The 11,749-nt window shown below is 39.3% G+C and overlaps 1 protein-coding gene across 1 annotated transcript; it reads left to right on the forward strand.

The window, feature by feature from the left end:
• The first annotated feature begins 719 nt into the window (after positions 1-719).
• Positions 720-7,491, forward strand: LOC134560889 (arylacetamide deacetylase-like 4). The gene is made up of 4 exons (XM_063417325.1): positions 720-1,037; positions 3,466-3,682; positions 4,611-4,674; positions 5,761-7,491. The coding sequence occupies exons 1-4, from the start codon at positions 882-884 to the stop codon at positions 6,533-6,535; spliced, it is 1,212 nt and encodes a 403-aa protein (XP_063273395.1). The 5' UTR covers positions 720-881; the 3' UTR covers positions 6,536-7,491.
• Positions 7,492-11,749: the final 4,258 nt, after the last annotated feature.

An 11,749-nucleotide genomic window follows, 5' to 3' on the forward strand; every position in this document is an offset into this window, starting at 1 on the left:
TTTTTGCTTCAGGTTAAATCTTACCACTACTTATTTGTGTATGGAAAAATATGTTAGCTTCCAGAGGAAGATCCTTCTCCACAGAAGAGGGGGCTGCTAATGTCTAGTCAGTGCTACTAGCCCTGAAGTTCATGTCTAGTTTTCATCAGTTGAAATCGTATTTCTACCTGCAATGACATCTGTACATAACATCTTCCTGGAAGATAGACTGCAGCACTGCCAGGCTCACCCAAGAGGCAGATAAAAACCCAAACAAAATCCAAGGAAACACAGCAGCTGGTGCAGGAGGAGCCATTGAAGATAAGGCAAGAACAGCTCTCAGACCAGGCTGCAGCTGCCTCTGGCCCCACTGGACTCAAAGATACAATGGCAGCAGCAACTAAAATCTGCCATCACAGGTGATGAAACATGTCTGTGACACTGAGCCTTGATTTCAATAAAAGTCTGAAAGTGTGGAGGCACAACAAAACAAGAATCTGAGCAGGCTCAGAAGGTAATTACCAAGAAATGCTGTGCAGAACTCACAAATAATAAAGACTTGCCTGTAATCAAAAAAGAGAGAGACAGAACAAGTTTTTGTCTTCTTGTACACTGACACTGAAATGATCCATCAAGTCAAGTTCTGCTGTGATGGGCACAGTCTTGTTCCTGCAAATGTGAAAGCTGCTTATGCAAGCCTCTCCCACAAGTAATTGTTACTGTCTAATTGTATGGTTGAGTTACCACACGTTTTCATCTTCTATTAGCATTTTTAAAAGCTGGATTATGAGCTATGATGAGAACAACTAATCCTGTGCTTTTACCTTCAGAAATCTGAAAGTTTGAAAAAGGGAGAGGAAGCCACAGCTGGTTACTTCTTGGGCTCCTACCAACACAGCAGGATGGAACTTCTCCTGGCCATTTTTCTCGCTGTTTTCACTGGTATTGTGGCAATTGCTTTCTATTATGAACACCCAAAAGCAGAAATTCCTCATGGAATCAGTGAGCGCCAAAAGCTTTATGTTCTTCATTACATCATGAACTTTGGATTTGGTCTGGTAAGTAAAACTCAATTAAATCTTGAGTTTTTAATTTTATTTCTGTTAGAGGGATAATGGTTTGGTGATGTGTTTGAGAATCAGGGTTTAAATTAATTGCAAATATGCAACTGGACAGATCAGGTGATGGAAGCAGATTCCTTCAGCTGTGCTGGGCATGACAGACTCCCCTGTTTGCTATACAGCACCGAAGGCAATATTTTTGAAATATAAAATCGGGCAGACTGTGCAATTCCCAGTTTTTTTCTGACGGCCTGTGTTTTAGCTTTTCATGCCTGCTGCCTCAAGGCAGTGCTGGAAGGCACGGAAGGTAACTTGCCCTAGGTCTGTGGAATTTCTGCTCCGTGTAACACGCTGCTTGCTTACAGAGTGAGCAGCTAAATGATGTCTGTGATCTCAGCTCTCTCCTGCAACCCTGTCACTCTCCTGAGCCATCTGAAGACAGCTGCCACATTCATCATCATTTGCCTTTCAATATGCCTGAACAACTTTCTTTTTTGAGACAGCACATGTAATATCTAAAGTGACTGTGTCATTGTTTTTGGCACATTTTTGATCCTTCCTCGCTTTTCATCCATGTTTCTTTTCAAAACTAAAACATGACATGCACTTGTCTTTCTGTTTCATCAAACATCCTGTCGTTAATTAATAGTTGCCACAGTCACTGTAAAAACCTTTCTGTGATACCTAAACTAAGCTTCTTTTAGTTGTTTCAAATATGAAAAAAAACCCGTTCAGTCTCTTTGTCTTATGCATTACATTTCACTTCAATTCTAAGTTCTAATGTTGTTAATTCTTCCTTTCTTTCCCTGCCCCATTGCACACTAAGTTTTGTTTGAATTCAGTGAGCTCCCAAGCAGGTTACTCACCGTGTCTCCGGAGCCACACCCAGACCTCAACACTGCTTTGACAGCAAACGAATGAAACAGGAGAGGAACTGAAGTCAAAGTTAATTTTCTTACAAGTATTACACAGTGTGTAAACATCCACATTTTCTAAACACTGTGTGATTAATCTTTATCCATCAAAGTTTTATTTTTGTGTAATTCATTTGTTAAAAGTGAAACTGCAGAATTTAGAAATGTGCTGGTAATTTATGTATTTTTAACTTCTGATTTTACAATTTTGTATCCTTTCTGCTGGCCAGTGAGAGGCCCAGCACAAGCACTGTCACACACTGCCTGAAAGGAGCAGAGAGATAAGGACATGAGTGAAGGGTTGAACCAAAGTTTAAATACAAGGGGAGTTCAAGTCATATACCAAATCTGCTATGGCTATTGGGCAAATTATTTGTGCCAAATTCTTTCAAGGGCTGACAGTTTTGAAGTCAAATCTGCAGGGAAAACTAAAGTTTACAAGTATATCCAGTGTTCAGCTGGATAAAGGCAACACCAAACACTGTGGTTGGTAAGGTCTCCTAGGACTCCTTTTAGTATTTTTAAGACAAAGATAATCTCCATATTCCATACAGATATAGCTAATGGCAGGTTTAACCTTTACTGTTACAAAAGTAGTAGTGTGAGGAAAGAAAGTACCAGAGGAAATTGAAGAATAAATAAGTAAATTTATTTTCCCACAGACATGGACCAGGAGTTCTGTAGAAGGAATTGATATGAGACTGTAACTTTGCCACAAGACAATCCTTCCTGTGTATGGGATCAGCTCTTCAGGTAGCCTAAAATAGGATACCTACACCAAATTTAACAGGAACACGTTACTGGGGCACATGAGGTCTGTGAAATATGAGGTGAAAACTATAAGGGCAGGTTTTTAAGATCTGTGCAGTATAGACCTTTATATGTGTAATTCTCCTTGAAATGCATATGCATGAATAACAGCAGCACAACAAATTGAATTACTCATTAGAGAAGTCTGCTGTGGAACTGGTGCAAAATTGAATCCGGTATAGTGAAAATACAGTGATAGTGCCTCGTATTTTTCATCTTGAGCAGGAATAGATTAGAGCAGGCTACAAGTGAAACAGCTTAAAGCCAAGCAGATGCAATGGAGTAAATGAGCCCAGAGTGACATAAGAACCTTAGCCCGAGTGTTTAAGTAAGAGTCAATGAGCTGTGAGAAGATCAAGCCAGGGTTCAAAGCTATTCTTGGTCAGGAGGACAGCTGTGCTGGATGCTATGGATTTTTTTTCCTGCATGTTTAAAAGCAGTGTGAGTTTGGGAAACAAAAGTATTTGCTATGTTTCTTCATCCACAGCTGAAGTTTAAAATACTGTAACTACTCTCTCCTTATTTTGTTCAGGCACATGTCTACTGAAACACCTGACAAGGTGAAGTGTTTGACACCTTTTATCTACTACAATAATTTGATTGTTTTCCTACTGAATTGACCATGGAGTTTAAAATTTCTCATTATCAATCTCCAGGTTAGGTAGAAATTTGCACTAATTTGTGGTTTCTTTTATCACCAGGCAGCATTTTTGGAAAAAGTAGGTATCATCTCAGAGGTCCATCTCCTCAGGGTTATAATGGAGACAGTACCACCATTAAAGGATCCACATCTTCTTATCAAGGACTCAAGCTTTGAAAGGGTTAAAGTGAGAATTTACCACCCAAAAACATCAAACAATAGCCAAAGAAGGGGAATCCTTTATTTTCATGGAGGAGTTGGCCGGTTTGGAAGTATCCGTAAGTAATGTGAATAACAGGAGCTGTAAATACCTGCAGCACCCAGGATGGGTCAGGGAAGGGACCACGGGGTGATCTGGTCCCACCCCTCTCCTCCAGCAGGGCCATCCCACAGCACAGGGCACAGGACATGTCCTGACACTCCACAACCACACTACAGAGTTTCTGATCCGATATAGAATATCTAAACCTACACGAGTTAGTAGGTTCAACATTATAAATAAAAAAAAGATAATTTCAGGACAGCAAAATCAGTTTACTTACATGCAACAGGCTTCATGTTATATTGCCTTTATATAAACTGTGTATCTAGAATAGTCTCTGATCATTTTTAATACCTATTTTCTGCCTTCCTTTTCATGCCTACGAGAAAGGTTGAAAATCTCAGGATTTTATTTCTTATTTAAAGCACCCATTTTTTGTTCACAAGTGTGTGCAAGCTTGTATGTGTGTACCATGCTGTGTGTCTTTATAGTGGAAAAACAAAGACAAAACACAGTTTGGAATCTGAGTGGGAAAGAGATGAGATGGTGCCTCATGCACAAGAAAAAATCTTGTACTGGATTTAGCAGGGTTTTTTTTGTTTGTTTGTGGTGGCTGGTTGGTTTTTTTGTTTGTTTGTTTGGGGGATTTTTTGTTTGTTTTTTAAAACTCTCCTTCAAAATCACTTTAAAAGTGGCAGCAATGGTGCTGTCTGTAACTTTTCAAAGAGGAGACCAAAACAATGCATTAAATTCTGGGTTTCTTATCGGCCAGAACATTCTCACAGCTGTAAGGAAATGGTGAGCAGTGCCCAGATCAGACCATGCCACATGTTACACACCTTGTGTAGCATTAGCCACACAAGAGAGATAAGAAATTCAGCATATTTAAATTCCATTTCTTTTTAGAGCAAGTTATAATTCCAGGGAACTGTTCTGTTTTCTAGAGGCCTATGAAAGAACGTGCCGCTATTTCTGCAGGAACACCAACTCAGTGGTGGTGAGTGTTGGGTAAGTGCACCCAGCCCAGACTCTCTGACCCTACCCTGCAAGGCTTTACTGCAGTCAGGCTCCTTGTAAAGTACATTCAGTACCTGTACTTAATGATCCTGTGCTTTCACCAGCACTAATTTGTCTTGGGAGGAATTAGCCAACTAATGCCCCACTGTTTATTTCCAAATGAAATGGAGTAATTTTATAATTTGTAGCTACCACTAAGACATGAGGATGTTTTTGTTTTCTAGAGCCATATTCAAACCACCTTGGGCTGAAAGCCTGAAGTGTTAACTGTTTCTCTTGAAATCACAGTTGCCCAGAACACCAAATACACATTTAGAAGTTCTTAAAAACACAAGAACCTCATGAGTTTAAAACAAGAGATTACAAACCAAGTTCAACACATCCACCCTCAAAAGAAATCTATACACTTGACTCTATTGTCTTAAATTCTTCAGTAAGTTACACTTGCAGGCATGATGCATTTCCATGAAGAAATGGAAGCAAGAAATCCACACTTAACTTGTAGTCAACCTGAGATGACTGTTAAAAATATTTCTCTGATGAGCTGTAATGCTTTTTTAAAAGAAACAGTGTCTAAAAGCTCAGGCAAAGAGTTGATTACAATTGCACTAATTGCTGTTTATATCCTAAAATACTTGAAGAACCAGTTTAAGGAATTCAGCTTCCAGAATACTGAAAACTCTTCAGATTTCCATTATCAATTTTCTATGCTCATATTTTCAATACTCATATGCCCTAACAATTTGTTGTTAAATGTTCATTTTCTATCTGGAATTAATGATAACTGATTGAGACACCTGCCTTGCCAGCTAATTCCAAAACAACTCTCATGTGCCTCCAGTCACTTCCCAAGATATGTACAGAAGTATTCTGCAAAGGTAGAATAGTGTACTGACTCTCCCAAACATGAACAGTAGCAAATAATACACCAGAAGCACTAATTTGGATCAATTCTATTGCTGCAAGTGCAATCACAGAGTATTTTCCTGTCTTTTGAGAGATATACATGAATGACAGGATTCCATCGGGCCCATTCTCTAGAAATGACTGTGCTAAAACACTTTCACTCCTATTCAGGTATCGTTTAGCTCCTGAGTACCCATTTCCAACCCAGTTTGAGGACTGTCTCACTGCTGCCGTGCACTTCCTGAGGACTGCACAAGACCATGGAGTCGACCCTTCCCGTGTTGTCATCTGTGGAGACAGCAGTGGAGGGACACTCACTGCTGCTGTTGCCCAGGCACTGGTGAACAGAAGAGACCTCCCAAAGCTGAGAGCACAAATCCTAATATATCCTTTTCTGCAGTGTGTGGATTTAGATTTGCCTTCTTATCAGCAGAATGACAAAATCCCCATTTTGCTAAAGGAACGAGCCCTTGTTCTTGGCTTGAAGTACATTAATAAGGACTTGAACGCCATCCAAGAATTATTTAAAGGCTGCCATGTTTCAGAAGATTTGAGACTGAAATATCAGAAATGGGTGAGCCCTGACTTCATCCCTCATGAGTTTAAAACAAGAGGTTACAAACCAAGCCAAAGATATCTACCCTTAAAAGAAATGTGTGAACAGGCCGAGACCATGTTTGACCCTGTTTTTTCACCACTGTTGGCTGAAGACAGTGTTGTTGCTCAGCTTCCTGAGACTTTCATTTTGACCTGTGAATTTGATGTGCTTAGAGACGATGGACTGCTGTACAAGAAACGATTAGAGGACCATGGTATAAAAGTGACCTGGTGCCATCTGCAGGAGGGATTCCATGGAGCAGTGTTCTTAGCACTTCTTGGTATTTTTGGATTCCGCTCTGGAACTAAAGGCCTGGAAAAGATAGTAAATTTTCTAAGACTGATGTAAGAATCCATTTCTTGCTTTCTTTTCCTGATTCCTATCTCTTTTTGCCTACAAACTTATTTTTAAAAATCCTTTATTTTCCTTTCCTTAAGTCATCATGTAAATTTCTGCATTGCATCTGTCTTCTTTTTAGCCACTAAGTTGATTGCATGATGGCCTTTGCTTAATTTTCTCTCAGAAGAGGCAAAATCAGGTGAATTTACATTTCTTTATCAGCTCTTCAGTTTTCTTTTGTAGCCATTACAGATCTCATCCTTATAGCATGGGCTTTGCAATGTGGTCTGGTTCAGTAAAGTTTTGGTGCTATTAGAACACAAACCACATTTAAAAACAACCTGGGGCAGGTAACAAGGTGTGAATCTTCAGGATCTGTGTATAAAGTGTATTTCATGGTCAAAGACTTAGGAAATCCTGTATCTGGTGAGAGCTGAATTTGAGACAAACTTAAAGAGAACTGAATGTAGCAGGAAGAATGTGAACATAAACAGAAATGAAAGAAGGGGAAGAGGAGAAGAGAGGGAAAGAGCAGGCCTGGAACTACAGATGTTATAACAAGTATTAGTTAAAGGAAAACAGCATCTATTAAAAAACCCATGCATATATATTTTATTTACAGAGAATAGATACATGGGAATATAAAGTAATATCAGTTCCTTTACAAAGTGTAGACCTGCACTGCCTAATTCAGGAAGGACTCTCCCTTTGAGGGACAGTGTCAAGTGCCATTGGAGAGAAAGGAGAATGACTGAGGGGTTTTTTTAATAAAATAAAATATCAAAGTTCAGGTCAAACTGTTTACAAAAGAGATGAATGATCAAGGAAACTAATGCAAAATAAAATGGCATAACAAAAGTGTAAAGCTCTTTTCTCAGAAATTAACTCAAGTATTGCCAGAAATGTCAGTAAATGCTTTAATTCCACCATTCTGAGGTGAATGTATAACTGTAGAACAGTGTAATTGTTTCAGGTTTTGTTATAATCTTATATCCTGAATTAAAATAACTCATGTCACTAGACTCTATTGTTTTAAATTCCTCTGTAAGTTCTACTTGGAGGCAGGATGCATTTCCATGAAGAAACAAAAACAGGGTGAGAATGCAGTTTTACAGACAGTTGAAACTTCTGACTGTCTTTGCTTAAATTAACACCTGGAACACTACTCACACTAAAATTACCACCATTCTTGCAAGGAAAATCTCTAGCTCTCTAATTTTCAAGTACCTGATGTTACTGTATGTGTTTGTATGTGTTTCTGCCCCCTACTGGCTCATTTAAACTATTACCAAAAGCGAGGATGCTGCAGACACTTATTTAAGACAAATGATCCAACAGAAGACACCCTACAAGCACGGGAAGGGCTTTTCTGCAATGCTCTGCATGGCTATTTACACCCAGAACAATATGAATTACACTTAGTTACACTCACATAGTAGTCAGGAAAAAGGGGAAATTTTATAGGGATCTTCCATATGGCATCTCTGAATGAATACAATGTGAATAAGCATAAAGCCCCGAAAAATCTTCTCCTGATTTCTAGGCACACACTTCCACTGACACTGTTGAATGCTGCCTGTTTTCCATATGGGCAACCCATCCATGAATGCTGAGGTGACATCAGTGGCAGTTTGTCCATGACGTGATGTCTGTACATTCCTGACACTAAAATATCCAACGAGTCAGACTAACACAGAGGCTGACAGCTGTCAAACCTCTCATTACACCCCAAGACCATATGATGAAGATATTACAGATTTCTATTTTTTTTTTAACCCAGAAAGCTCCTGGGTTATTGATGAGTCTTTTGCCTTTGAAGAACTCGAGAAAATATGATGTTGGCAAGTAAATTTCCTTAGCTGGGGCAGTTCCTTGCCATCTTGACAAAAACAACTGGTTCCTCCCACAAGGAAGGTGAGGTGCCTGAGGTGGTAATTCACTCCAGAATTTGCACCCTGAGTGAAGTGACAGCCCAAGCCGTGCTGCCTTCCAGACAGGAATAGGGTGTGGACAAGGCCATTCCATCAGAGGTATTAACCCCAGAGAATGTGGGCAGCAGCCACATTTCTTCAGCTGGGCTCTGCAGTTTGCCCAAGGGCGCTATAGCACAAATGGAAGGATCCAGGAGCAGACTGAACACTGAAAACCTGAAAGCTGGTGAGAAGCTGGGAAGCTCAGTGCAGCTGGGAGGGCCTGACGCTCTTTGAGCTGCTCTGTGTGACAGGAAGATATTGAAGGAAATGAAGGGAAAGCAAACTGCCCCGCACCATTCAATCACCAGCTGAGTCTGTAATACCCAGGAAAACCTCTTTGTGCTCTGGGCACACAATGTGAGTACCTGAAACACATTACCACAGGTCAAACTGTGGTCTGATTTCAATATTTTACTGAACCTGTTCTTATGCCTTCACAGCCTGAAGCTGTCTGTTTAATAACAGAGCACATTTTAAGCCATAACAACTTTAGGTTACTGTTCTAACCAATCAAGTTTGGAGCGGTGTATTACGGAAGTTTATAACTTCAATTATCCTCTGCTGCAATTATTGCAGCCTTCACATCACCTATTTATACCACACTAGTTACGACTCACACACCATAGTGGTTTTAAAATAAACAGGCAATTAGAAAATATTCCAAATTTACTAGCTCTATTATTTATAAATAATGTTATTTATTTAAAAGCACTTTACACTATTCTCTGCCTATGATGCCCATTCCCTGTACTGCTCAGGCATAATCCTGCACACTCTGGCTCTTTTTAATGTTGTCTTCCTTGTCTCAGTTATTCACTGTGTTTGCTGATTCCTGTGAGAGTGCAGACACTGCTAACCTGAATATTTGAGTACTGAGACTCAGACAAACCCGGCCTTGGCAAAAGAAGGGCAGTTGAAGTTGTTATATTTACATTCAAGCAACTTCTGATTTAGTAAGATTTGTTTTGATGTGATGACTTATCATGAAATCTCAAGTGGATGTTCCAGAGCAGTTTTTAGAATCCATCTGTATGGAGCAGAATTGATTCAGTCTTAGGAACAGAACTCTACAGCAACAGAGACACTGAACAATCCATCCACATTTCCCAGTGCTTCTCTACAAAACCCTCCAGCTGAATAAGCATTCCAAAAATGTACCTGCTCTGAACTGCACAACACAAGATCTGGATTTCCATCGCTGAATACTAATACATAACTTTTTTTTTTTTAATACAGTAGAGCACTTTACACCAGAATTTGTTACCAGCTGTTTAAGCTGTTTAGCCTAGGAGTCATTTGGAAGGGACAGGCTTTAAAGAAGAGAAGGAAGAAAGAAAAGGCTAAAATAAAGATTTATGCCAGACTAAGTGCAAGGTGGCTTTCTGTCCTAAGAGCAAAGCATACGGGAAGTAGCTACTTATGGGTGGGGAGATGGAGATAACGAAAAGGGAGGACACTGAAAGGTAGGAGGCAGCCTAAATGCAGAGGCAGATGAAGCAAATCCACAGCACCTCTGAAAACCAGTATGGTAGAGCATGTACTAAGCTGTAATTTCTTAAAGCTTCTTATTGTGAAGGGCATATTAAATCCATCTCACAGATCAGAAGACTCGGGCTTACAGGTATGAAGAGCTCTGAGATGCTTTCAGTCAATTGTTTACCTAAAATGGAGAAATGTGAACTGAAGTATGGCAAGTTCCTCCCATGCTCTACTGTGATAAAAAACAAGTCAGTTAAATTACTCTACAGATTCTAATTATTTTGCTAAATTACCTAGAGAAGAAATTACCTAGAGAAGAATAATTTTAAAAAGCAAGGCAAATTGTATTTACCAGAGTGTTTCATTTTGAAATGAACATCAGAAAAATAAAGAACTCTATCAGAAGCTATTATTTCCAAATTTAAAATTTCTTTGTAATACTTTATTTTTGCCTGTTTTCTGTTTCCTGGCCATATCTGCTGGAATCAATACCTCAGACATCACAGCTGACTACTTTACCATGCTTTAGTTACTCATCATAGGATTTCCTGTGTTACACAGAGGAGCTCTGCAATAACCAACTGAATCCAGGTTAACTGTGGTGGAAAGAGCCTGCAATCACAAGTGAAACGTGTTGCAATGTTTTAGAGAAAGATTTCACAAGAAAACCAGTAACTCACCACAGTCACAGAATTCATTAGCACCAACTCCCCTGACCCTCCTGTTGTGTTTGTCAGCTCCTGCTTCTTCCACTAATAATTAAGGGGAAGTTGATGAGTTTTACACATTCTCAGCCTACAAAGCTGTGTGTGATTCCACAGCTACAGGAGCTTTAGAAAACCCACAAGGCTGAGTCTTGGGAAAACCTGCAAAGTCCACACTCCTTTGGGTAGGTATCATTATGGTACTTCCCCTTCCCATCATTACTACAGCTATTAGAAATATGCTAAAAAATCAAGAAGAGAATGAATTTTAGAATGCATAAATGGAAGCTTATGATGAGTAAATGGGAAGAATTTACCCAACTATTGTCAATTCTATACTCACCAAGTGCTACATTAACCAATATTAAACTCCAGCAACACCAAGTTCAGTGAATAAAGAATCAATTTGTGAGCTCTGAGTAGCTGTTTTATAACAATAAAGAACCACATGAGGCCCATAATTCTCATTACAATGTCAAACCCCAGACTGTGTTCATTTTCTGTGGTTTAGTGGAATCTCATTAACTTTTAGTTAATGCAAGGCTGTTCTCATCAATAGGTAAAGACCTTGTGGAAGTTGGGGTTTGGGGATGAGTTTGCTGAAAAACAAAAATATGGTACAGCAAAACACATCAAACATCCATTTAAAGAACTACCTCTCTACTGGCAGATAGAGAAGAAGCCTTTTTGTTTGCAAAGATACAAGGTACTCATTTCATGCAGTGGATTCAAATGAAAAAAAACATTCTTTTGACATTTTAGTGCCTCAAAAACAACTGGGAAAAAAACCCCACTGAAAACCTCACTGACTGTTTTGAAACAACTTGAGAATCTGATGGTGACCATAGATATTCCTACCTATCCTGTGGGTACACGAATGGCTGGCCAGACTGGAAACTGGGAATATATAGAATATATAGAAACATATAGAATATATAGATATATATAGAATATAAGGCACCAAGCATCATCACACAGTTGTCAATATAAGCATGCCCAGAAGGACCAAGCAGCTCTCAGACCATGGGATTTGCTTGGTTCTGGAAAAACATGGACATTGTATTAAC

Source organism: Prinia subflava, chromosome 21 (assembly GCF_021018805.1).
Source record: "Prinia subflava isolate CZ2003 ecotype Zambia chromosome 21, Cam_Psub_1.2, whole genome shotgun sequence".
Lineage (NCBI taxonomy): Eukaryota > Metazoa > Chordata > Aves > Passeriformes > Cisticolidae > Prinia > Prinia subflava.

Coding starts and splice junctions, on each gene's coding strand:
- LOC134560889 (XM_063417325.1), top strand. CDS start 882: ATGGAACTTCTCCTGGCCATTTTTCTCGCTGTTTTCACTGGTATTGTG. Junction 1,038..3,465: donor TGAACTTTGGATTTGGTCTG/GTAAGTAAAACT, acceptor TTTTATCACCAG/GCAGCATTTTTGGAAAAAGT. Junction 3,683..4,610: donor TGGCCGGTTTGGAAGTATCC/GTAAGTAATGTG, acceptor TCTGTTTTCTAG/AGGCCTATGAAAGAACGTGC.